The 27,642-nt window shown below is 46.0% G+C and overlaps 1 protein-coding gene across 1 annotated transcript in view; it reads right to left on the bottom strand.

The window, feature by feature from the left end:
- The window catches only part of LOC146868762 (protein crumbs homolog 2-like), a 363,043-nt gene that overhangs the window by 42,846 nt on the left and 292,555 nt on the right, over positions 1-27,642 (bottom strand). The window contains exons 7-8 of the mRNA XM_085613737.1: positions 5,908-6,858; positions 2,457-3,019 (exon numbers count right to left, since the gene is read on the bottom strand). Coding sequence (XP_085469863.1) covers positions 2,457-3,019; positions 5,908-6,858 — 1,514 coding nt within the window. The remainder of the gene's footprint in view (positions 1-2,456; positions 3,020-5,907; positions 6,859-27,642) is intronic.

The raw sequence follows: 27,642 nt of genomic DNA, 5'->3' as shown, positions 1-27,642 counted from the left end.
ATACTAGCATTTGCTCAAGCAAAATAAAAAAATTAAAAAGCTGCTGTTTTAGGCTTTGTTTTCTTTACCTATGCTGCGTTGTTTAAACAGATAATCTACAGAGTGTTGTAAAAGCGCATGGGGCTTTGTTTGTATTAATGGACCAGCATTTTGGTATTTCAGAGGAGGGTCAATTCGTGTTCATCAGTGGTGTCGTGTGTTTATAGCAAGTGCTATTAAAGATGTAAAGACCAAGTACAGGGTCAGCGTTTTTACAAACAAACAACACTTTCTTATCTGCCGGTCCCAAAACCAAGCCCAGACAAAGCCCTCGAGACCACCTATGTCCCTGTACATTGGATCAGAGTAGATTGGTGTAGTGCTGTGAAAGAAGGGTGGGGTTTGTAATCAAATAAGACTGCATTGCGAGAGCCCCATTTTTTTCTAAATGCTGGACGATACCCCCGGTAATTCTGGTGGATATAAACAGACTGTTTTTTAGGTCTCGCCGGACCCCGCGCATGCGCTAGTCTGGCGAGACTTTTTGAGAGGGCTCCAAAAAGTGCTACCAGGCCAGCCTAGACCTACAGTGCATGTGCGCGTGCGCCGCGCTTGACCGCGATTACTTTCACTTTCGCGGCTGCACGGCCGCTTGGAATAGCCAATAGGTCTCGCTTTTGGGACCTTATAAGTATTTAGTTATGCAACTGTTGCATGGCTAAACACTTATAAGGACCCAAAGGCGAGACCTATTGGCTATGCCAATGCTTGTTTATTTCATGGTTCTCAAATACAATACCATTTAAATGTGTGAATGTACATGGTGTACATTTACACATGCACAAATGTATTTGAAAAGTGATAGCATTTTAGAACATTTCAGTATTTGCCTTTGGAAAAAATTATTCTTTACACTTCTGCAACAGCACAGCCAGTTTTTGAGGTTTTTCCATTTTCACACCCAGAGTACACATTTACTTCAGGAGTAAATTTAGGATCATCAGAACTTGAATGTCAGTGGGCCTGGAAAGGTTCTTGAATACTCCGGGGCTTATTTATGAGCCCCTTGAAACACTTTTGCGACAACGTTGCGCCACTTTATGTGACACAGCGGTGGCGTAAACAATGCGCCATGTTGCACCATATTTACAAAGTGATGCATCTAGGCATATGTGTCACCTGCGTCAGGTATAATGTATGCAGGGTGGGCCTCGTAGAAGTGGCGCCGTGAAATCTATCAGATTTCACTACGTCACTTCTAGGACACCACTGCTTCAAAACCTTATGCCTGCCTCACAGCAGGCGTAAGGGTGACGCAGGTCAATGTGTGTAGGCCTCCCCCATGCATTGCTGGAGTTGCATCACGCTTATGACACAACTCCAGCAATGCGTGAGTTTTGCACTGACCGATACGTCAGATGTCTTGACGCATCTGTCACTCCTTGCGACATGGAGCTCGGTACAGTAAATACAGCACATCCATGGTGTCGCAAGCAGGGCGCAGTGAAAAGTGTTGCATCGCTGTTTTATTGCAGCGATGCAACACTTTTCATAACTGAGGCCCACAATCTCTTGCGTGCTTGTGGGTCTACACCTGAGTGTCTATCATCAAGAAACATGCAAAACAAGCCTCTCTGAGAGCATTGCTCACCTGTAAAACTACAATGCACGAGTGGAATTGTATGTATGAGTAAATCCATGTATGGGTGTAAATTCATGTTATGTGAATATCACATATATTTTGCTATCACCCTTGCTCACGAGCGTGGCACTTGGGTGTGCATTTGGCTTTATGTATTCAGGATGACATTGGCCTGTTGTTCAGTGGTCAGTGGCTTTACAGTGTACAGTTGGGAGTTGCCAATGATGCAGTTCTCTTTAGTGCTGTGATAGATGTTTCTTTTACTTGTGTCCAAGCTGTGTTGGTTTCTTTCGGCGAGCTGCTGCAGCAAAGGCTCATTGTTTCGCATTCCACAGCCTGTGTAAAACCGCATTTCAACATATTGTGGAGGTCTGAGCATTTTCTAATCTGTGCATGCTGCTGCATTCACATGTGGGCCAGGGACTATATGTTCAGCTATCGCGAGTGCCATGTTTAAAGCGTTATCTTGCTAGACATTTCCTGGTTGAAAAAAAGCACGTGCATCATGATAGATGAAAAATGGAGCATATGAAAGTTTTTAGCCGGTAATGTGCGATATGGTCCCACAATGCAACTCTAGTTTCTGGCGACATTTACAAAGGAGGCTGTTAACGTCACCCAGCCAATCAAGAGCGTTTGTAGACAATAGTATCAGTTGCATATGACGTACCCTTTATGTGAATAAAATATCAATTTTGCAAACAAACTTCCATATCTTTGGATCAATATTGAACTCCTGATTTTCAGCCACACTGCACATTTTTCACCTGTAAGAGTTTAAGGAAAAATATAGGTGAAGCCAAACCAGAAAGGAATTCATATTTCAAGTACTTACTTTGCACGTGTCATCTGAAACACAGCTTTCAGTTATATGTCTAACTTTCCCAACATAATGTTGACCGCTTAGGGTGTCGTTTTCCATCTGCAGAGGAAAAAATTCCATCCGATGGTTGTTGAGCCTCAGGTCTTGTAGACAACCCTTGAAGTATCCTCCCCACAGCTCAAGGCGCTCTTCATCTGGAAGTCCGCCAACATACACGTGGTATCCCGCTGCCAGGGCCACCGAGTCCAGCTGCCCCACGTCCTGCTGGCTCCCTTGGTTGCTCACAGCTACCATCCCTTCTCTGAAGTGGATGCCTAGCAGATGTCTCCTGCCATCGGCCACCATTTCCGGAAAGGTGACATTATTTCCAGCTGAAGTCAATATGCAAATCCTGCCATTTTCAAGGTAGACACTGAGGACAGATGTTGAGTCATTGCCAACTTGTAACAAAAGGCCACTGGGTTTGAGGGTCCTCAGGAAAACAGAAAAACTGAAATTGGTGCCAAAGTTCTCCCCAATTGAGAAAGTAACATGACTGGGCTGTCCGTCCAAGTTAAAGGTCCCCGCTGTATATTCTGCAGACGGAAACAAAAGACAGGCTTTTTACGACGCAAAAAGGAAGAAAGCTACCACATGCTATCGGTACTATAGCCAACTTGTGAAGAGCATAGTTATTTTTCACTATGCAATAATGGAGCAAATGTATTTTACATAAGGCTTGTCACTCACTAAATACAAAATTAAGCCAATAACAATTTGCAAAATTTCTAGGTCAATTTTATCTGCGTCCTATTGTCTAGCACTGATCACACTACACTTGTGATTTTACTGGTGATTTTATAAATGAAGCAATTGGCGATGTCACAGTTGTACAGTACGTCTTGTAATATTACGCTTTCGTAACTGAGTAGATTAAGTGAGCGCCAGAATTTTTTTTGTCATTTAGTTACTTTTTATCATTTGAATGTGAGACCATTTTATATGGTTGGCAGTGCACTCTCTCTCTATCCACCTCTCCCCCTCTTGTGTTCGTCTCTTACTCTCTCTTTTTCCTTTGTCTTTTCTCCGTCTCAACTATATTTCTCTCTTACTCTACCCCTCACTCGTCTCTTTATCCATTTTCTCTCTTTCTCTTGCTTGTTTTCTCATTTTACCGCTCTCTCTGCCCCTTTCCTCCATTTTCATTTTTAGGTCTAAGCCTACTTGACAGCACAGCGTTCTGGTTTGCTAAATACATCTTGGACATGTTCTGAAGGCTTCCCTGGGAATGCATTCTGCCCTTTGCTTACCATTGGCTTTGTGGACTGTAGCTCTCAATTTCTGGCTTTCTTTTTGTTGGCTTTATTTGTTGTAGGCTGTCCAGTGTGAGTTTGCCCCTCCCAAGGAGCAAAGACTTGTAACACAATCTCTTCCTGTATTCTTCCAGGTGTGCCCCTTTCTTGAAATAGGCCTGGTATCTTGACACATTTGCTGTGCATTCAAAGACAGAGGCCAAATGTCAAGTGAGGGAGCCTGCTGCTGTTTACTTTTCTTTTCTCTGACTTCAAAGTGCCAGGATTTGTGTGACAATCTTGCTGGATATTGGGGGCAGGAAATGTTTTCTTCTAGCACACAACAATATTTAAATGAATTTTGGAAGTATTTAAAAATATATCAGAATTAGGAAAACAAAAATGAAGCAATTTTTTTGTTAATTCTGAAGTGTTTTTGAAACAAATAATATGACCAAAACAAATCAATACACTTCATTATGCCATTTCCACACATTATTGTTTGTGTGCTGCATACTTTTATTAGTAAAACTGTATGCCTGTGCAAATGTATTGGTCATTTGAATTGAAAATGTGCTGTCTGTAATGGCAGCTTATTACAACACCATGCATACTCCACTCCACTGCAACCCCACTCCACTCTACTTTGCATGATTTCACTTACACCACTCCACACCACTGCACTCTGCACCACTGCACTCTACTCCATTTTGCACCACTCCTCTCTATGCCACTGCACTCTACACCACCTCATTCTGCGCCTCGGTACTCTACTCTTCACCACTCTACTCTATGCCAATGCACTCTAAGCCACTGTACTCTACACCGCTGCACTCTTCGCCAATGAACTCCACACCACTCCAGTGTAGGCCACTTCACTCTACTCTGCACAGCTCCACTATACACCACTCCAATCTATGCCATTCTGCACTCTGAGTCACTGCACTCTATACAAATGCACAACATACTCTTTACCACTCAACTCTATGCCCCTGCATTCTATGCCACTCAACTGTACACCACTCTAAGCTAACTGAACCACTGCACTCTATGCTACTACACTCTACACCACATTACTCTATGCCATTATACTCTATGCCACTGCACTCTACACCACTATACTCCACTCTGTGCCACTCCACTCTACTCTAAACATCTGCTCTCTATGCAACTGCACTCTATGCTGCACCACTCTACTCTATGCCACTCTACTCTACACCACTCCACTCTATGCCAATGCACACTACAACCATGGCACTCTACGCCACTCTATTCTTCTACCTGCACTCTCCTCCACTGAACTCTACGCCACTCTACTCTGCAATACTATCAGATACGCCGCATTCCTGTCCTTTTCCCCTGCGTCGGCACACAAAGGGATGCTGTGTGCCAACGCAGGCACCTGTGCACCATGGTGCAATGGTGCCTGTGTTGCGGGGATGATTATTTTTGTGCAGAAAATGAAAAGTTCCTGCACTCAAATAATCAGAAGAGACTTTTTCCTCTTTCAATGAGCACTGCAGAATGCAGCATAAATAGAAATAGGAAAAAAAAACGAGGAGAAATAAAGATATTTCTCCTCGTTGTGCCTCCCTAACGCCTTCCCCTGGGAGGCGTACCTTTTTGGTGCTGCCTCAGATTTACGATTTCTCGTATATCTGGGGCAGTGCCAAAAAGCTATGGATGTTGCTCGGAACGCCCCCAGCAACACCCATTGCATGCTCCTTTATCGCAGAAAAATTAGTTAAAGAGAACCATATTTATGAGGCAGCATTAAGCCCAAAAAAAGTGGCTTAGTTCTGCCTTGCAAATATGGAGCAGGCTCCTGCGCCATGGAACGTCACAAAAAGTGACATTCCGGTGGCGCAAGGGGCCTCATGAATGAGCCCCTTAGTGTTTAAAGTAAAATAATCTGGTTTCTTTGAAGTCCTACTCTGCCTTGCAACTCACGGTCACAAGAGGGCACCCTTATGTTTGGTATTGGCTGAATCAGCCCCACACCCGCCCCAACCATTGTGAATATATTTTATTGACAATTTCTGCGACAAGTGCCAGTAGGCATACGCTTCCTGAGTTAAAGAGCGTATGGTTTAAATAATCTATAATATTTTGTAATCCTGGCGCCACGGCAATGCCTATATTTTTGACATACATTTTGGAATACAGTGATAGCCTGGATATAAGACACCTACCTTGCATACATGTTGCTCCTTCATAAGGCCGCATGCATTCACACCTGAAGCTTGTCCAGAGATCGATGCAGCTCCCCCCATTAAAGCATGGGTTGGGCTGGCACCACTCCGTCCTGTTGCATCCAAGGCTCAACTGATACGACGTATCACCCATAATGAGGTTCTGTGGCAGTAATGTCCTTGAGTTAATGCGCCAATCCTCCATGCAGCCGGTGAAATTCTGCTGGCTCATTGTGTTGTTCAAAAAGGACCCTTCATAGAGACCACCAATGTACACTCTGTTAAAAGAGTCTGGGATGGACCTGTTACTGCTGACTGACTGGTCCTTCATGCATGTGCCATTATTACAGCCATCATGGCTTAGTGTGAGCCTCATAACTTCCTTCAAAGTAACTTCTGCTTGGTGCCATTGGCCATCATCTACTCTTAGTTCATTCATTTTCAAATATGTTTCGGCACCATTACACATGACCATGGCCTGCAGCAGGCCTTTGTAGATTTCAAGGAACAGGAATTCCACCTCGTCTCCCTGGTAAAACAGCAGGAGATCGGGTAAGGTTGTTCTGAAACGCAGTGAAATACTGAGACCCTCACTCACAACCTCCCTTTTTGTTCTGTTTTTTGAAGACAGTTCATAAATAACATAACCAAAAGAGGAGAAGGAGAACGTGGTGGGAGTTGAGCACAACCCATCGTAGAAGCCAACCTGGCACTGGCATAGGAAGCCATGGTTTCCTTCCTCGTAGGTTGGAAGACAAGTGGCTTCGTTTTGGCATAAGTGCTGTTGGCACCCGGTTAGTCTGACAGAGCAGTTTTTTCCTCCCCATAAGACACCTTCGTCATCAGCAGACGGACAGAGGCAAGTGTAGTCAGCGATGCCATCCTCACACAATGCTCCATTTTCACAGGGATCACTTTCACAGTCGTCTATGTTGGTGGCACATTCCACACCTACAATATAGCATACAAATAGATATGTTAAATAAGGCATGCAATCATAGAAGTACTACATAGCCATGACTTTCCTTGAAATCATAGTCTGGTGATTACACATCTGTCACGTTCCGCCCCTTCTAATGGCTGAAAGATTTTAGTTTATAATGGGGAAAAGGTTTTCTCCAAGTCAGCCAACGCTTTCTTGTACATCAGATTAGTCATGTTACTATTTTACAGAATCGGACATGTCTCATGTAAATAAAATGTATTCAGTTGAAGGGTTTCTTTTAAGAAAAATGACCTTTTTTTGTAAAGTTCCTGTGCTAACTTACAGGTGCATTGACTTTAAGTGTGCTGTGTACTTTATCATTATGCAGCAAACTTTGTAGGGTCTGTCTGTAAAAAGTGTTAACTCCTTGAACAGGGAAATACAGTTCTTACAAAAAGAAAACATGTAACTAATTTTTTACATGTAACTTCTTCAATGGTTCATGCTCTTTCCATCTGCCTCACTTTTAAACAGGGTTTTAAGTGGGATGAAAAAACTGGGGGGGGGGTGGGTCTCTCAAAGGGGCGTGGCCAATATAATTAAGGGAGTGGCTTAAACACACATAAGCTAAAAATCTGTGCCTAGCATAGTGTGTCACCCGACTTGTATTTTGCTGTTTCTGTCATTGCATCCAGATATGATACAACAAGTAACATCATACCTACAACAAGTCAGGACTATTGGCTTTGTCAATGGCTGTTAGTTGCATGAGATAAATAGGCAGCAACTATGGCTTGTATATAATATTAAAAAAGCTTGGACTTAAAAGCCCTGTTAACCCCACAACAATGTTGCTGGTCCTGAATTTCAAAAAGAGATGGGAAATCCAGAGAGAAAATTATTCTCTTTAAAGGATTTCCCTTCCCCTACAACGCTCACCTGGCATGACGTCATGCCGTAACTTCTCCACTAGTGAGAAGTGAGCAGTGTGAGCACGCGCACATCGATGTGCCTGTGGTCACTGCAGTCCGGAAAAAAATGGACCACCTGTGCCAGGGCACAAAACAGAGCCTCACTGAGACCCGTTTTGAGGCCCCCTTTAAAAAACTGCCGGTGCTCAGCACCGGTGGGACCTGTCCCACTTAAAGCCCTGCTTTTAAACATTCAGCAAGCAGGTTTGTTTTTCAGGCTATCCTCCATTTTGAAAATAGCTTTCAGCCCCCGAACGGGGAACTGACATCCAGGGCTGGCTTTAGCACTGGTGGCACCTGGTGCGACAATGTTTGTTGGCGCCCCCATCCATGGTGAAGGTGGTGACCACCTCCACCTGGAATTCTCTCACTACCACCTTTAAACAGTGCACATCAAGTGTCATAACCACTCTCACTCTCTTTCAGATGCATTTAATTATTTATATAGCGTCACTCTTACCAGTGTAGGGTGCGATGCGATGCAGTGCATGCAACAAAATTCGTTTTATTAATTAATATGTTAACTTACCTGTAAACCTCCGTAATCCATAGTTTACTACCCCCACCTTGCCCCTCCCCCTCCCCACGTCACCGCCCTGCAGCTACTCCTACTACCGACCGCGGCTGGTAAAGTGTAACTGATTTATAACCACTTACTAAGCATGTCCGTTGCGATGCCTGGCTGTAACACCCCACCTATGGTGGAGAGGGTAGCACACTGCCAGTTAACCTGTTTCAAGCAGTTATCTCACGAGGAGGCTAATCACTGCCTCCTATCCATAAAGTCAGGCTCACCGAATGACCCCTGTCCCCCAGCCACATTACACCTAGTTTCTAGAAATATATGTACATACTTAACCCCCCTTTTAAACCAAGTCATAGAAACTGGCACATACCCTTCCGCCTGGAAAAAAGCGTGTATCAGACCAATCCTCAAAAAGCCAGCCCTTGACCCTACCGAAACTAAAAACTATCGTCCACTCTCAGGCTTACCAGTGGTAGCTAAAATTCTTGAAAAAGCCATAAACAAGAAGTTAACACAATACCTCGAATCCAATAACTTGCTTGATCTGACACAGCATGGCTTCAGGCCCCATCACTCTACAGAGACGGCCCTGATAATGGTTACCGAGGAGATACGGAAGGTGATGGATGGGGGGGCAGAGCGGTACTCATTCTCCTAGACCTATCGGCAGCATTTGACACCGGAAACCATACGGTGTAAGTGCAGCGGCTGAGGGACATGGGAATTGAGAATACCGCTCTGGCCCTTCTCTCCTCCTTCCTAGTAGGAAGGGTGCAGAACATCCACTGGGAGAGCCTTCAGTCCCACACCTTCCATCTCCCGTGCGGAGTACCACAAGGCTCCGCTTTGTTACCAACGCTCTTTAATATTTAGGTCACGCCACTGGCCAGTCTTATCAGGAAGCATGGATTTACCCTGATTTCATATGCCGACGATTCCCAGCTCATATTATCGGTATCCAAACAACCAGAGACCGTGGCTTGTAGCTTTCAAGCCTGTCTGATGGAAATTATGAGCTGGATGAGTGGAAATTTCCTTAAAATAAACACCGATAAGACAGAAGTCTTGGAGTTCAGCAAGGGCCCCTCACTCTGGAACAACACCTGGTGGCCGACTGAGGCGGGTGAATGTCCCTGCCCAGCCACGAAGGTCAGGAACCTTGGAGTGATCTTAGATGATGAGCTCAACTTTTCAGCCCAGGTCAACAGTCTGACCTCCTCTTGCTTCTTTCTCGTGAAAAGTTTGAGGAAGATTTTTCCCTTCATACCGCAAGAACTTAAAAATACTGTTGTTGTAGCGCTCTTTCTTTCAAAAGAAGACTATTGCAACGCGCTCTTTATGGGCATTGATAAGTCTCAGAGGAGGAAATTACAATCTTTGCAAAATGCCGCTGCCCGATTGCTGTTAAACATTCCAAAAGGGCCATTCCACCTCGGCTGGCATAAGGATGCTACATTGGCTACCCGTTCAGCAAAGAGTGGAATTTAAGGCCCTCTGTCTGGTGCACAAAGCTCGATATGGAGGGGTCTCGGAGGAGATCCAGAAGGTGTTCTCGTGGTACTCCCCCATAAGAACCCTCAGATCCACAAACATGGGCCTCATCCACACCCCAAAACTCCGTAGAGCAAGGTGGGGGGGGGGGGCGGGGTCGGACTCTCTCTCATTGTACAGCCAAGTTATGGAATCAACTACCACCTACTATGCGCCTCCAATCCAACTGGTCGATCTTCAGGAAATTGCTAAAGACTTGGCTGTTCTCTTCAATCTAAATCTCTGAGTTATGTGGCCCAGTCTCTCCACATACCCACCCCAGCGCCAAGACGCCACAGCATTTGAGCGCTCTATTAATAAATATCCTATCCTATCCTTGATACAGATGACCAATGCATTCTTTCTCCTCCGGTAATATCATTTTCTGTTTCGAATGTTAGTGGCAGTTCTCAAAATTCAGAATAACCAAAGAAAGAAAAACACTTGTGAAAGTTACCAATAAGACGAATGGAAAAATGTTTTGAATTGTAAAGCTGGCTGAAATCCAACATTAGTAGTAAAGATCAACATTATGGCTTTATTTGTAGCAACTGCCCTCTTTGAGGATCGGGAGGGCATTTAAAAAAAATGGGGTTACATAATGCGTATCACAGCACATTTACACATAAAATTGCTAAAAAGCAATAGGCTCTAAAAGGGTAATCATAAATTGTTCTAGTACTTTCATGATGTGATAACTAAGCCTGACCCTTCCCAGGGTGTATCAGATTCACCCACCCAAGTATAATTTTGTGAAAATGATGGCTAAATAGTTACTTTTATCCTAACAGTTTCCCTTCTAAGATCTCTAAAATCCCATCTTCTAAATATCAAAAACCTAGCTCCTCATGTGTGATGTAAAAAGAGGAAGTGGGTGGAATGGATATTATTTTCCTTAGGAAACGGTTTTCCTCAGTCCGGAAGTTACCATAGTTGGCGAATCCCGATTCCCCGACACCATAAGCCGCGATTGAAGCACATTGGCTTTTATGGATCTCTCAGTAAGGGATAAAACCCTAGCGCCCAGAAGGGCATGGTATGCTTTATAGTGAGTCTAAAGATCCCGAGAACTTAAGCCGAGTGTTAGATATATGGGAGGACCATCGCCCAGAGGAATCAAAGCAAATGCTTAAACAGGAAAATTGCTTGACCCATCAATAATAGCAGAAACTCTGGCATTTGGGGATACAGACAATGATGTGGGACTTGATAAAATTAGTCATGAGATCTAAACTGGGCGTGAATTCCACAAAAGCATTCACTAGCAAGCGCAAAGCATTAGGTGTACGCGTGATTAACAAAGCATCATCTATGTACAACAATGCCGGCAGTGGCATATTATTGACGTCCCACGAAGCTCTAAACAAAAGACGGAATTAGGTTATTATTATATAAGATAAACAGTAGTGGGGCCAGCACGCAGCCCTGCCGCACGCGTTTGGCCAGAGAAAAGGCCTCTGTAAGCACCCCTAAATCCCCGTATCTTACTCTTGTAACCAAAATAGCACGAAGCGCATGCGAAAATTGCATTAGGTGCGATACAAACCCAGTTCAAACAAGATACTCCACAGCATGGTACGATTAACCGAGACAAAATCCGTTGGTAGGTTCATAAATGCTGGGCACAGAGAGCAGCGTTTAGTGATGGCATACTTGCCCATGATTAGGTGTAAGTTCAGACACTTCTCCGCTGTACCCAGTCATTCCCTGAAGCCATAATGGGGGGGGTCGTAGTATATTATTACTAAGGGCCGAAAATACACATCCTAGTAAGTATTACTCTCCCAATTATTTTACCCATGTATCAATGACCATTAGCTGGACACAGGCTGTACGAAATTAGGTAGGGAGGTAATATGGTAGTTACCCACTATGTAAACTATAAAGCAAGCTAACACATTCTTTGGATGATGTCATCAGTGATGTCATAAACAATGTAATTTGAGATGTCATCAGTGATGTCATAAATTATGTCATAGAACATGTCATGAGTGCTGTAATATTTGAGGTCATAAGTAGTGCATGGAGGGGCGCAAGTTATAGTTAGCTGTGCTAACTATAGCTGTGCTAACTGGTGAATTTCTGTGTTTTTGTTTTAGTTTAAAACGTTAATGTTGGCAGTGACATATTCATTGCACTATAGCGTCACCTTAACTGTAGGTTTCTTCAGTGAATTTGTAGGTTTTTTTAAAAAAATGTAAAGTAAAATATAATAACAATTCCTAACTATAACATCAGATTAACCTTTGTTTTTTCAGTGAATTATAAGTAAAATATAACAATTCCTATAATGTCACCTTTGGGTTTTACAGTGACACTTCTCCCCAGGGCGACAAGTGTGTGTAGTAGGGTGTGAGGAAAGTGGGCCCTCTCTCCTGAGATCTACCCTTAGGATAACAGGTGGGCATATTAGGGTGTGAGGAGACACTTTCCTCTCCACTGATACCTCTCTCTATGGGGTCATGTGAGCATGGTAGGGTGTGGGGGGGTGTAAAGCCTTTCAGCCGAGACCTCTGCCCAGAGTGACAAGTGTGCGCAGTAAGGTGTGTGCAGAGACTGGCCTCTTCACTGAAACCTCTCTACTGGGTGAAAGGCATGCATAGTAGGGTGTGGGGTGAGACAAGCCTCTCTGTTAATACCTCTCCTAAGGTGACCAGCATGCATAGTAGGGTGTGGGGAGAGACTGATCTCACCACTAACACCTCTCACAAAGTGATCAATGTGCATTGTAGGGTATGCCAGCTATACCCAGGGTATCAGCTTTGCATAATAGAGCATGGGAAGGGAGTGGCTTCCCCGGTGACACCTCTTCCCAGGGTAACAAGTGTGCATAGTAGGATGTGTGGAGAGACTGCCCTCGCCAACAAGACCTCTTCCAAAGGTGCTAGCCATGTGCAGTAAGCTGTGATAAAGTACTAGCCTCTTCACTAACACATACAGTGACAGATGTGCATAGCAGAGTAACTAGATAGATTTCCTACCCCTTTCTAATTTTCACAATCCCCCAAGAGTCCTGCAAGATAGCAAATAAAATAAAAGAAAGAATTAACACTTTCTTTCATCACAATACTTATCCCTTACTGACCTCTCAATTTCTAGGGGTACAGGATACCTTTAACGTGCCCTCCTATATAGTGTTTTTTACTTCATTCTCACAGCTCCAGCAATTTTTCACAATAAACAATAATGGCCGCCATTTCATTTCCAAACCGCCAACAGGCTCCCCTTCACATCGCTGGGTCCAGCGAGAGTCATGGAGTCTCTCTCTCCTGTCAGAGCAAGACAGCTGATTGGAAAAAGGGGTCTCTCACCAATTAGATGGCTCCATTTGTGAATGTATGCTCTCGCTGGACACTCACAAGACTATCGCGAACCCAGCCTTCCAGATATACACCTATTTTTGAGCCTTCATTTCTACCAGGAAGCTAGATCTTAGTTTGCAGACTGTGCTTTTTGTGATTTGGTGTAAATCCTTTCAGTAGTTTCTGAGAAATAAAGGTACAAATGTATTTGCGTTATCTGGACCAGTTGGTCCGAGGAACTCCTCTGAGAGTCTCACGGAAGCGCCACATTAAAAATAGAGCATTCTGATTTGCCCAGGGAGCTTTTTTCCCTTGGGCCATCTCGCTCCCGCGGGAGTTAGACTGAGCCCCCCCAGTCAGCCATCAACATGACAAAATGATTGCTGGCAGATATTACAGGACTCAGCGACCTAGGCCCCTCACTTGAAGTAAAATAAAATGATATAGGAGGGCAGGGTAGGGTCCTCTATGCAAACTGGGAGGGACTGGACTGGCGTTTTTTGTGGCAATCCTCTGGAACTCCTGTGGGATCGAGGCCAAAAACAAAATGGCCACTGCTATTTTCAGTAAAGCCACCGTTTCCAGCCCATTTACGGCCCCTGGGAGGGAGCACATGCTCCCCCTGAGCTATTTTCAGCTCCTGGGATCTCATCCACCAGGGCCCATAGTATTTTTAAGTGGAGGGGGGTTGTGCAGCCCTTCTCCCGCACTACATCCCCTGGGGCCCAAAGTATTTTTTTTAAGGGAGTGGCCCCCCTCCCTGAGCCTTAAAAAGACACTTGGGACCCCATCCCCCAGGGCTGTGACATAACTTTAAAGAGAGGGGGCAGCGCAACACCCCCTCCCTGAGCCTTTAATGGCCCCGGGGACTCCAACCCCCGGGACCAGCTCACTTGATGTAACCGGGGAGTTCACCCAAAGATACATTAGTTTCTGTGCCCTGAAAGGCTTATGTGCTGTAGATTCACATGCTCTGCATACCTCTGCCATCTAGTGTTGAATCCGGAGTTGTGCAAGTTGGTTCTTTTCAAAGAAGTCTTTTGAGTCACGAGGTCGAGTAAATTCTCGTCCATGTGATATTGCGCATGGGCATCGATTCCACTATTGGTTTGTTTTTCCAGAGGCATTTGAGAAAGGAGTGTAAGGTATGTGTAAGAAAGCGATGTCCTAGCTAGATGTAAATATCTAATGTAGCTACAATTGTCACAGGCGTCCGAGGAGAAGGGAGGGCACATGTGAATCTACAGACCTACATGCCACAAAGAGATGCTTACAGGGTAAGTAACATATTGCACTCGATGGCATGTGTAGTTGTAGATACACATTCTCTGCATAGACCATGGGTACTCACAAACATAAAGTACGGTCTGTGGTGTGACCGAGGGCTGCACTAATGCCAGCAGGATGACGGCAGGTGGTCTGAGTGGGTCAGAGATTGTGTAAGGAGGTCTAAAAAAATGTTAAATGGGCACGTGTTTATTTTCAGGTTAATAAATGCTTGCATGTTTATTTAAAAACAAAATTCTGGATATTAGTGCTCAGCAACTAAACAGCAGTTCACCAGGGGGCCTCATATAAAGGTCAAAAGGGCTGCAAGCGGCCCACGGGCTGTACTTTGAGTATCACTGGCATACACTGTAAAGCCGTCCCTCCTTAGAAGTGGTGGCTAGCCTGTTGGACTTGCAGTAGTTTGAACAAGCATTTACAATGCAATAGGTCTTGCATTTGTGAGAGTTAGAGCTATTGGCCTTGTAAATGACAATGCCTTTTATTTATGTGTTTTGAAAACCTGCAAGCTGTGTGCAAACACGCACTTTGGACTTATTGTCGTTGCTTACGAGAAGCAAGGCTGGCACTAACTGCGCCTCTTTTACCGCAAGCCTTGCTTCTGGGAAGCAAGGACTAGAAGCACAAAGTGCGTGTTCACACACCGCTTGCAGGTTTTCAAAACATAAATAAAAGGCATTGCCATTTACAATGCCAATAGCCCAAACTCTCGCAAATATGTGTTGCATCTCAAATGCTTGTTTCTACTTTGATTCTTTCACTTTATCTTGCATCTTTGCTTGTTGAGACTGTGTAAATATTTTACTGCGGATTGGGAAGTTGGTGGAAGTAAGAATGAGTAGGTGAATGGGTGCAAGTGAGTATTAGAGTGCATCTGTGATGACTTATTGAATGCCTAAACTCACTAGTGGCTTAAAGGTGCTTTCATTTATAAGACTTATTGGCACTGGCAATGCTTGTTTTGGTTCTTCTGAGGGTAGAGTTTAATTTGGGCTGCTAAAGAAACTGATGCAGGTAAGGGCATAGTGTGGCTACCAATAAAGCAGGCACAAAATAAACCACATCAAGCAGGGGTAGTATGGGCTGATTGTAAGGGGGAAATGCTGAAGTCTTCATGGAGGCAAAGGGGGAGGAGGGGCTGAGGGGGAGGGGGAAATACTGGAGTCTGTATGGAAGCAAAGGGGGAGGAGTAGGAAAGAGAACAAGAATCAAAATAAAGTGAGTTTTCTTTTGTTTTACTAAGGGTTACGCTGCAAAATGTTCCGTTGCACCTGCAGCTTTTTAAAGTGGTGCGTGAATCAACGTAAGTGCTTTGTGTCGTTTTGCGGAAGCGCTTGTGTTAAATAATAGTAAATAACCCTGTATATGTCTATGAACTGGAAAGACTTGGTGAAAGAGGAGAATATCAGGAAGAGAGAACAGGAGACCGGAGTGGATGGAACAGACCAGAGAATTTAAAGGGAGAAGAGATTAAAGGATAAGGTGAGAAAAAAGAAGTAAAGGTATAAAAATAAGGAAACTGTAGTAGAGCACACTAAATATATAGAAAAGTAACAAAGAATGTGAGGATGTGGAAGAGCAGAAAAGTAGAGAGAGAAAATGCGACATCAGAAGAGCAAAAGAAAAGTATTTAAAGGGAACAAGAAAATGTGTGCTGAAGAGTTGTGTCTGTATGAAAGCAGGGCTGTCAAAGACATTCATCTTTCTGAGTCAATGAATGAAGTATGTTGAGTTGGGTAGTAGTAGCATATAATATTACAGCGCTTGGAAACATAGGTCATACATAACGCACTGCATGACTCACACAGCATGTAAGGCAGGCAGGAGGGGACATGGGGGAGCAAGAAACAAATGCCTAAGAGGGGAGAGGTGGAAGATGAGAGGGCCACTGTGAAGAAGAGGGTGAGGAGGAGGAAAGTTTGAACTTGACCCCTCATTGTGCCCTGCTCCTTGGAGGCCCTAACCTTGAACTCAATTTTCGCCTGGCCCGGGTTCCTGCGCACTGCTTGTGCGCGCACACCTGGTGGTGAAAGTGGGCAGTCATGTGGCATTAATGGCCCGCTCATCCCCTTTGCAACCAAGCATTAACATGCCACCATTCGCGATAAATGTAATAGCTTCCCACCCTGCGACACCACCCCCACCCAAGTAGGAATTAGTGCAGGAAATAAGTGCTGAAAGTGGCGCACCAGCGCCCTTTAACATCCCTAAACACTTTAGACTTCTCCTGCTCGCCCATGGACTGGAGGCCATCTTCAGGGGCCTGTTTAACAAAAGATGGGGCTGGGGGGGGCTTCCTGCTTGAAACCTGCTACATGCTTGATTTGAATACTGGATTGCCTTTATGAGGTTGTGAAAATGCTACAAAGAGTTGTTCAGTTTTTCTGAAAGTTTTAGTTCTATCTATGTAGAACAACAGGGCTTTTTTTTACAGCTAGGGTATGGAGAACCCTTTCTGCAACAGGAAAAAAAAACTGGTAGCTCATTGGACTGATTGAGGTGGAATTGTGAGACTACCTTGGTTAGGAATTTAGGATTGGTATGAAGGACAACTTTGTCTTTATGAATATGAAAGAAGTTCTTTTAATATTAAAGCCTTGAGCTCACTAACACGCCTGAGTGAGGTAATGGAAACTAAGAATGCAAGACTCATTGAAAGAAATTGAAGAGGATATGAGTGAAGAGGTTGAAATGGGTTACCCAGAAGTCTAATGAGAACAATGTTAAGGTTCCAAGATGGTGCGAGAGGAACCTGAGGTAGAATAACTTGCTTAAGTCCTTCCATGAATGCTTTGATGACTGGAATATTTGAATAGCGATGGATGCTGTCTATTTTGGAGATAAGCAGCCATCCAGCAAGGTGTAACCTGATGAAAGTGTAGGCTAAATTTGATGTCTGCAAATGAAGCAGGTAACAAAGAATGTCTTGTACCGTGGCTTTCATAGGATCGATTTGTCTGGATTGATAATAGCAAACAAAACGTTTCCATTTTGCTGCATAACAGTCCCTAGTGGTGGGCCTGCGTGCTTTCTTAAGAAGGTCCATACATTGTTGTAGAATGTTAAGGGAGCCAATATCCATGACCTCAGGAGCCAAATGGCAAGGTTGAGCATTTTGGAGTCTGTGTGTCTGATTTGTCCTTGAATCTGAGCGGGAAGGTCCGGCCTTTTGGGAAACTTCTCGTGTGGAACTACTGAGAGATCTAGTAGTGTTCTGAACCAGGGCTGATGTGCCCAAATGGGAGCTACAAGGATCATGGTGAGAGACGTTTGCCTGAGCTTTTGAACCAGAAATGGAATGAGAGGGAGAGGTGGAAAAGCATAGACACATATCCCTGACCAGCTCATCCTTAGTGTGTTTCCCTTGGATAGTGGGTGTGGGTACCTGGAGGAGAAGTTTGGACATTTTCCATTTTCTGCTGTGGCGAAAAGGTTGATGTGTGGAAACCGCCACTCTTGAAAGTAGGGAAGGAGGACTTGTGGGTGCAGTTCCTATTCGTGGACTTGTTGCTGTATCCTGATGAGCAGGTCTACAAAGTCGTTTTCTGTTTCCGGAAGATGTTCCACTAACAGGTGAATGGTGTGGCGAAGAGTCCACTTCTATATAGTCTGACACAGGTGAGGTAGTTGTGAAGACCTTGTCCCCCCCTGTTTTAGTAGATAGTACATGGGTGTCATATTGTCCATTCAGATTAGGATAAACCTTGTGAGAAAGGTGAGGAAGGAAAGCCTTTAGCACTAGGAATGCTGCTTCAAGCTTCAAGTAGTTAATGTGCAGAGATTGATGTCTGGCATCCCAAAGACCCTGTACTGAATGAAATGAAATGAAAAGGCATTTGTAAAGCGCATGGCTGCCCGGGAGCGTCCCAGCGCTTGAAGCCAACACGGAAGAGGCAGAAGAACTAAGGAATCAAGAAAATCTTCAGTTGTTTACGGAAAACAAGGTGGTTGGGAATGGTGCGCAGATGGAGTGGCAAGGAATTCCAGAGCTTAGAGGCATTATAGGAGAAGAGCCGTCCACCGCTTCTGGCCTTCTTGATCCTAGGGACCTCGGCCAGATGAAGTTCATATGACCGCAGTTTTCTCTTAGCTGAATTGATAGGGGGCCCAATCCCTTGCATGAATTTCTGTGCTATGCACAGTGCCTTGAATCTGATGCGTTCCTGCACTAGGAGCCAGTGAAAGGAGTGAATTGCTGGTTTTGCCGATAATCTGTTGGCAGCTCCCGTCAGAAGTCTGGCGGCGCTGTTTTGAACGGACTGTAATTTGGGGACTACTGAGATGGGGGCACCCAGATATAGTGCGTTCCCGTAGTCCAGTCTAGAAAGTATAAGGGATTGGACCAGAACCTATTTTGCTTGAGGAGGAAGGAGGGGGAGGACTTTGCGAGCCATTCTCAGCAGAGTGTAGCAGATGGCTGTCTTCTTTCTAGCCTGTGTCCTAAAGTTCAGATCCTGATCCAACCAAATGCCCAGGCTCTTGATTTCTGTCTTAGGGACTGGGGGTGCACCCATATCAACTGGCCACATGGAACTAGTCTTAAAACTGAGGGGATTGCCCAATATCATGATCTCAGTTTTTCCGCCATTGAGTTTGAGCTGCGACGCGTTCATCCAGTTCGAGATATCCTCTAGGCAAGTGTAGAGTCCATTGATTTTTTGGTCTGCTTGGTTAAACGCTACCGCCAATTGCGTGTCATTGGTGTAGGCCACCATGCGGATTCCAGAAGTAGCTACAATGGCTGCCAGTGGAGCCATATATACATTAAAAAGGGTCGGGCTAAGCGGCGAGCCCTGTGGGACTCCGCTCGTCAGAGGGGTGGGTTCGGATGAGATGTGCTCCTCAAATACCTGAAAGGTTCTACCCTCCAGAAAGGAGCAAAGCCATTGGAGGACTGTGCCTGTTATTCCTATACTCCTGCTTCGTTGAGCTAGAATCTTGTGGTTCACCGTATCAAATGCTGTGCTTAGGTCAAGGAGAATGATGGCTGAAGAACCTCCTGAGTCGAAGATGTTCTTGCTTTCCTCCACCACTGCTGACAGGGCCGTTTCAGTACTCTGACGCAGTCGGAACCCTGTTTGAGAGGAGTGAAGCAAGTTGTGGGTTTCGAGGTATCCTGAGAGGGTTTGGTTAACGTATTTCTCTGCAATTTTACCTATACCTGGCAAGAGGGAGATAGGGCGATAATTGCCCAAATCTGCCGGGTCCAAGTTAGGTTTCTTAAGTAGGGCTTTCACCATGGCCCCGTTCCAATTGGTAGGAACTATTTCTGTGGACAGAGAGGTGTTAATCAGGTCCTTCATGTTAGGGGCTATTGTCGAGGCTCCCTGTTTTAGGATGTTAAGTGGTGCAGGATCCTTTGGTGATCCACTCTTTACCGAGGACAATAAGGTAAGAATAGTTTCCTGGGGCAGTGGAGGGAAAGACTCTAGTGTGTGTTCCGAGGGATGTGGGTCGGGATCGGTCTGGTAGTCTGGAATCTCACCCTCGTCATCCTTCTGCGACAGGGATTTCAGAATATGCTGTCAAGTCTTGTAGGTGGGCACACCAACCTGTCTGTGGTTAGAATGAGGAGGGGAACAGGGTCCAGAAAAGGCCATCCCTTTAACAGTTTGTTGGTGTCCCACCATGGCAGAGAATGGTGGGTATGGCGGTCTATCAAAACTAGATATTGTAGGTGCCCCTGTGACTAAGATTGCTGTAAAGGACACACGTGTAACCTTATGTGGGTAACTATGGCAATACCGGATCTGGGTCTAGTGGCTCAGTGGAATAATGCATCCACTGCAGGGGCCTGTGTTCGACCTCATGGTCATAGGTTCAAATCCCGGCGGGTCCACTCAGCCTTTCATCCATCTGAGGGCGATAAAATGAGTACAATTGAGTTGGGTAACAACAAACATCTGTTATTCAGCGCCAAGATACCCGTAGTGGTGAACGTGCGCTTTACAAATGCACATGTTATGTTATGTTAATACAAGAAGCCGTCATTTCTAACAGACACATGACAGTTTTTACTGTGACTGACTAGTTTGGTTGGAACTGGGGTAGTGTTGCCTAAAAGTTCTGAAATTGAGCGGGACTGGGGGAGGCCAATCCTAACTCTGTGTTTAAGTTTTCCCCTAAGTAGGTTGAGCTTTTAGAGGTTCAATGTGTAATTTGAGGAAACTGACAGTGAACCCTAGTGTGTGAAGCGGAACCACTGTCCATTGAGTGTATTGTTGGCACTCTTAATGAGTGCTGGCTTTGATGAGCCAATCGACCAAATAGGGAAACAGGTAGATATTTTGTCCTCACAGATGTACTGCGACCACTGCCAAACATTTGTGAAAACTCGAGTTACGGTAGTCACCCCAAATGGAAGCACTTTGAATTGATAGTTTTTGCCTGCTATGTCAAATCTTAGGTATTTGCAGTGAGCTGGGTGCATTGGTATGTGGAAGTAGGTGTCCTTTAGGTCCAGTGTTGCCATAAAGTCGCCTTGTTGCAGAAGCGGAATGAAATCCTGCGGAAGGATCATATGGAAGCATTCTGATAGAATGTACTTGTTAAGAGGTCTGAAATGTAAGACTGTTCTTAGAGACCCATCGTTTTAGGGGATCAGAAAGTATAAGGAGTATAATCCTGAGCCTTGTTGTTGAAGAGCAATAGGTTCTATTGCCCCTTTGAGAAGAAGGGCTTGCGGCTCTTGTTTGAGAAGTGTTAGATATTCTTGAGATAACCTGTGAATGAATGAATGAATGAATGAATGAATGAATGAATGAATGAATGGTGAGATTTCTAAAGCATGCAGCTACTCTGAGGTACTTCCAGCGTAGAACAGAATGTAAGAGAGCAGAAAAGTGACAGCACTAGAGTGTGAAAAGCCAGGTCTTAAGTTGTTTCCGGAAAGGCCTCTCGCCTTCAATATGACGCAATTCTGCCGGAATCTCGTTCCAGGATTGAGTGCCTAGGAGGGAAAAGGACCTGCCACATTTTCGTCAGCCTAACCCTAGGAACTTTAGCCAGGCGGCTGCAGGAAGAGCGCAGAGTTCTAGGAAGATACTGTATCCTGGATGAAAGGTATTCCGGTCGAGCATGGTTGGAAGCTCTGTGCATAAAGACAAGGATCTTGAACAAGATCCTTTTGTTGACAGGGAGCCAATCCAGACTCCTCAGGTGTGCCGAGACAGAAGCTTTTCTGGGTAGATTGAGAACCAGCCGGGCCGCAGCATTCTGGACCATTTGAAGCTTCCTCAGAGCATAAAGGACATTAGTGCAGTCCAGCCTGGACATAAACAAGGCCAGGATCACTGTTATTCTCATGGGTTAGGAGAGGAACTGCAAGATTCTTTTAGCACTGCGTATAAGACCAAAGCATGTGCCAACTACTGTGTGAATTTGGTTGTGTGGTGACAGTTGTCTATCAAAATTTACTCCCAAGGTTTTTACTGTGTCAGCTTGCAAGTTTGGTGGGGTTGGGGGGTCCGCCCGACTGATGTGCTTGTGGATGTAAATTGAAATCGCAGCCAAAGCTGAGGACCTCTGTTTTATCAGTGTTGCATTTGAGTTGATTAATACTCGTCCACTAGAAATCAGCTGATAGACAGGGTTTAATGGTATCCTGGGCAATTGGCTCACCCATCTTAAATGCAAATATCAGCTGAGTGCCGTTGACATATGTGATTATCTTGGGCCCCAAAAGACTCGCCCAGTGCCGCTATTGGGGTCATATAGATGTTGAACATATTAGGGCTGAGCCCTAGGGACCTCCTACCGAGACACCACTTTTACAGGACCAGAAGGATGGTATCCAAACCTCTTGGCATCTCTCTTTGAGGAAAGATTTCAGCCACTTCAGCTCCGTGCCCCTGATGCCTATATCATATAGGCGGGCAAGCAGCCTGGAGAGCGGGACTGTGAGGGCGAGATGGAATGTGGGGTGGAGTGGAAATGAGTTCCAAATAATAGCCATATTGGATAATGGCTGATACCCATTTGTCTGTGGTGATGGAATTCCGGATTGGGCGTACAATCTGCAGCTTGCCCCCGACAGGTGTTGTGTGGTGGGGGAAATAATTGGGTAGTCACTGTTTTTGCAGAGGGTGTTGCTCCGTGTGCAGAGTCATCATTGCCCCTTACTTTATTGTTATTTCCCCCAAAGGAACCTCAAACATAACCTGGCTGACTAGGTTGCTTTTTGTTGAAAAGCAGATTCCCTGTGGCGGTGGATTTATATACCCCTCTGTATCCTGGGGGACGTAAGGAGCCCCTAGGAGTGGGAGTTTGTAAAGAATAGAATCTATCTGCGGCCAAAAAAAGGTGCTCTTTATCAAAAGTCATATCCAAAACTGCCTGTTGGACTTCTGGTTGGAATCCAGAATACACGAGCCATGCCTGTCGCCTGAGAAGGATGTAAGTATTAAAACCTCTGGCAGCTGTATCAGCTGCTTTGAGATTATAGCGAATGGAATTGTTTGCAATAGCCTGCCCCTCTGTGACAAGTTGCTGACCTGTTTTGTGGTGTTCCTCTGGGAGATATTGCAATAGTTCTGCCATCTCATCCCAATGAGCTCTATCGTGACGGGCTAGAAGGGCTTGTGAACTGACGATACGTCAGTGGTTGGTTGCCTATGCTGCCACCGTTTGCCCAGCCACATCTATTCTTTTACTTTGCTTTTCAGGTGGGAGGATATCCCCGGCCGCCTGACTGTTTGCTCTTTTTGCATGCAGTGGTTGCAACAGTGGAATCGGGAGGGACTTGACTCCGGAAAAAGAAGGGGTCAGAAGGCGCAGGTTTTTTTATTTTTTGTCCACCCGAAGGGTGATGACCCGGGCTCAGACTGGCTCTTTAAAAATGTCCTCGGTATGTCTCCTCGTGCCAGGAAGCATTGGCAAAGGCTGGGCATCTTTGTTTGCGGAAAAGAGGGTGTCAAAAAAAAAAGCCTGTTCTAGTGATTCTTTGTGGAGTTCTACATTATGAAAATCCACTGCCCGATCAATAACCTACTGGAAAGAAGTGGCATCCTCGGGAGGGGAGGGACGAGTTGGATATACGTCTGGGTCATTGGGTGTAGTGGGATCAGTATCCCAAGTGTCAGGATCACCTAATGGCCCACTACACCTCAGTGTCTGAATGTGGTGACCCCAGAGGTAAGATATCTAGTGGGTCATGTGTTGGAGAGAGCGGTGGTGGAGAGTGGGGAGGGGACAGAGGTGGTGGGGATGGGGGTGGAGGAGGAGATGGTGTAGGAGAAGGAAGGTAAGCACGGCTAGTGGCCTTTTCCTTTGTCTTCTTTTAAGTGCCTCCTCAAATGTTAACCTCTTCTTTGGAGGTGGAGGAGCAACGATATGACCATATCCCTCCTGTTTTTTCAATTTTCCTCTGACAAATCTCCATTTTCCTAAAAATGGGCTTAACTGGAGATGGGGAAGCCGAAGAACTGTTTAAGTCTTTCGGCACCGAGGTTTTCAGCTTTGGAGAGTGATGCTTGGTTGGCTGCCGGCTCGGTACCGAAGCTTGAGGTGGCACCAAGCATGTACTCGGTCTGAAGAGGTCAATGTTGAAGGCTTGGCTTTTGCAGATATCTTCGGCTCTGGGCCCGTGGGCTGGGCGTTCAAAACTGCTTTTTGAATCTGACCATGGCCCGAAGGCAGTGGCGGTCTGGTGAACTCTATTAGTGGTAATGCAGAGAATTTCTTGGCCGGCTTAAATGAAGAAGCAGGGGATGGGGTCACAGTACTCGTGCGCTGACCTGATGGTAAGTCCTATATTTCTGTGTCTACTTCTAAGTCAGAGGCAGTGCTGTCATCAAAATACCTCCTCTGTAGCATGTTCCTCGCCGAAAATGTCTGGAGTGTCTTCTGTGGTTTTGTGGGACATTTCCAAATGTTGCGCCCTTCAATCCCTTAGGGTTTTCTTACACCGAAATGCTTTACATGTGTCACAGTCGACTTCCCGATGGTAAGGTGAAAAACAGAGGTTGCACACAAGGTATTGGTTGCTGTGCAGGTATTTCGTGTGACAATGCGGGCAAAACCTGATGGGTGTACATTCCATTAGAAACTCATCTTTAATGGAGATAGTGACATGTGGGATGCTTGAGACGCCCCGGAGGGCGGTCGGTCGAAGTCCGGACCGACAAAATTGGAGAATAGCACTGAAATGGAAAAGCGCAATTGGAAACAATACAGTTGAGGAAAGTAAACTGTAGAACCGAATGGAATCAAACCACAGAGCAGAGGAGCACACGTCCAAAACCGACAGCAGAGAGAAAACTAGTTAACAATGGAGCTGATGCCCATGCACAATATCACTGAGCGGAGGAGATACTCGACCTCATGACTCGAAAGACTTCTTCGAAGAAAAACAACTTGCACAACTGCAGAACCAACACTAGATGGCAGGAATATGCAGAACATGTATATCTACAGCCAAACATGCCATCGAGCATATGTGTTTGCTCCTGTCAGGCGGGAGCAATGCCGGATCCCGAACCATGCAAGGAGATTGCTGCAGCCATTGGGGCCCTGGGGCTCTCCCAGCGGCCCTCAACATGTGCTAGATGGGTGCCCCGGCTGGGCACCCATCTATACAAAATGGAGGCCCAGGGGCATGGGGTACCAGGGGCCTGAAAGGGCTCTTGAATAGGGGCCATGCAGCTCCCCTCCCCTTTAAAAAAACACACAGCCCTGGGAGACGGGGATCCCCGGCCTAATGAGACCCGGGGAGGACGAGGGGCCACACAGCCCACCTCCTCTTTTAAATACATTTTGGCCCCGGGGATGGGGTCCCCAGGCCGTAATTAGGCTCCGGCCCACGGGACCCCCTTCCCTTTATTAAATGCTCTGCCTCTGCGGATGGGGTCCTGAGGCCTAGTAGGGCTCACGGAGGGGAGCCACAAACCCCCTCCCCTTTTCTATTAATTCAGCCAGGAGTATGGGGTTCCTGGGGTCAAAAAAGTTTCAGGAGGAGGGCCACATGCCCCCTCCCCTCTTTAATTAACTTTGGCCCTGGGATGGGGTCACCGGGTCCGGATAAGGCTTGGAGAAGGGGGTCGTGCAGCCCATCTTCCCTTTTAAATGAAAACGGCCCTGGTTGATTGGGTCCTTGGGGCCTATGAAGGCTTGAGGAGGGGGCCACACAGGCCACAGGCCCATTTTTGTTAGTTTGGCCCTGAGGGATGGGATCCCCAGGACCTAATAAGGCCAGGGAAGGGCGGACATGTGATCCCCTCCCCCTTTACATTATAGTTGTGCCAGGGATGGTATCCCTGGGGACTATTAATGCTTGGGGAGGTGGGCTGCCCTCCCTCCTTTCCTTAGATTTTGGCCACAAGGATGGAATCCCTGGGGCCCAGAAAGTCTTGGTGAGGAGGGCTGCACACCCTCCTCCCTTCCCTAATTGTATTTGGTCTCTGGGGCCTTTTAAGGCTTGGGGAGGGAGGTCACAAGTGGCCCCATCCCCTTTCCTATTGGAACTGCCTAGCAGGATGGTGTCCCTGGGGCCAATAAGGGTCGGGGAGGGGGCTGCATGCCCTTCTACCCTTAATATATATGTTTTAGCCCCAAAGGATTGGGGTCCCGGGGCCCAGAGGTCAACCCTACGCTGTGCATGCCACAGGCTGTGCACAGTGTGGGGTCGGCAGCCTGCTGGGGCTTTGGCCATAGGGCTAGGCAGCAGGCTTAGCCCTGTGGCCAACCCCCTGGTATAACCGGCCAAAAGCTGTGTGCAGCGTGGGTTGGCTGCCTGACAGGTGTTGTAAGCAGGGCCTGTATGCCAGACAGGCCCTGTGTTAAACCCCACGCCATGCACGACCAAAGACCCAGGCAGCGTGGGGCTGTCTCTCTATGGGTACTGCCTGCAGAGAGTTGGATGCAGGGCTTGGCTGCAAGCTGGGCCCCGCGGCCAAACTGACTCCACATGTGACAAAATGCCGTGCGCAGAGTGGAGTTGGATGCCTGTGGGAGGTTGGGTGCCTCAGGGGGTGGCCACGGGGTCTGGCCACATGCCAGTCCCTGTAGCCAACCCCCTGCTGTACACGGCGAAAGGCTGTGCCTAGCATGGAGTTGGTAGCCTGTGGTGGTGTTGCTGTGGGCCTGACCCAAGGCCAGGCACTGCGGACCACCCCTCCACCATGCACAGGAAAAGGGCATGCACAGCGGGGGTTGGCTTTACATATGGTAGTAAAACATTATTTTACGTACCAAAAACCCTACAAATTCACACAAAAAAACAAAGGTTACAGTAACCTTATAGTTTAGTGAATATGTCAGTGACAACATTAACATTTTGAACAACAAAAAAACACAGAAATTCACCAGTTAAAGCAGAGCTAACTATAACTTGCGCCCCGCCATGCACTGCTTACGACCTCACATATTACCAGTGGTGGCTGGCAACTATGCCGAGTGGAGGGTGGGTAAATGGGTGGTGGGTACATAAAATAAATGCATTATTAAAGTAAAGTCAAAATAATAAAACATTACTTCCCGTGCTTGCTGCATCCTCTTCACTCTGGTCCTCTTCCTCCCTCATGACGTCTAGGGCCCCAGCCAACTCCCTTAACCAATCCTGGTGCTGCTCTCATGCTGTTAGAGGAGCGCAAAGATTGGAGGGAGCAGCTACTATCAGCACTGACAAGAGCACTGGAGGCTTTTGCTTTCTCTTACTCAGCTGTCTCAGACAGCTGGGTTAGAGAGGTTTACAGTGCGCATGTGTGTCTGGCCGTTGCAAGAAGGCAGACAAAGAGACATACGCACTTTAAACTAGTGCACAGGCAGCTCACCACCCCTCCCTGCTGCTGCTGGCAGTCAGTAGGCCCCGCCCCATCCTGACACTCAGTTTGGGATGGGTTGACGAAAAAATAAGATGCAAATGAATTAATTTCATTACCATTTTATTTTTTGTCTCTGGGGCATTTCAGTGGGGCGATGCTCATGTGCAGTAAGAGTGGAATGGCCCCTGCATATTACGTTACTCATGCCATGTTCTATGTCATCATTTATGGCAAAACTGATCATATCTCAAATTACATAATTGACATTACTGATGACATCACTGATGACATCATTCAAGCTTTTTTGTACACATCACTCTACAAATTAGTATGGCATTGGAGGACTGAAGGTAAGTACAAAATAGTTCAGAATAATATGACGCATCATTAATGCCATCACAGATACAACTCCCTTAGGTATAGCAAGCATGTGTTA

The sequence above is a fragment of the Triturus cristatus genome, chromosome 1_2 (assembly GCF_964204655.1).
Source record: "Triturus cristatus chromosome 1_2, aTriCri1.1, whole genome shotgun sequence".
Taxonomy (NCBI): domain Eukaryota; kingdom Metazoa; phylum Chordata; class Amphibia; order Caudata; family Salamandridae; genus Triturus; species Triturus cristatus.
The sequence above is the reverse complement of the archived record's forward strand: the minus strand, read 5'-3'. Positions and strand labels throughout refer to the sequence as shown.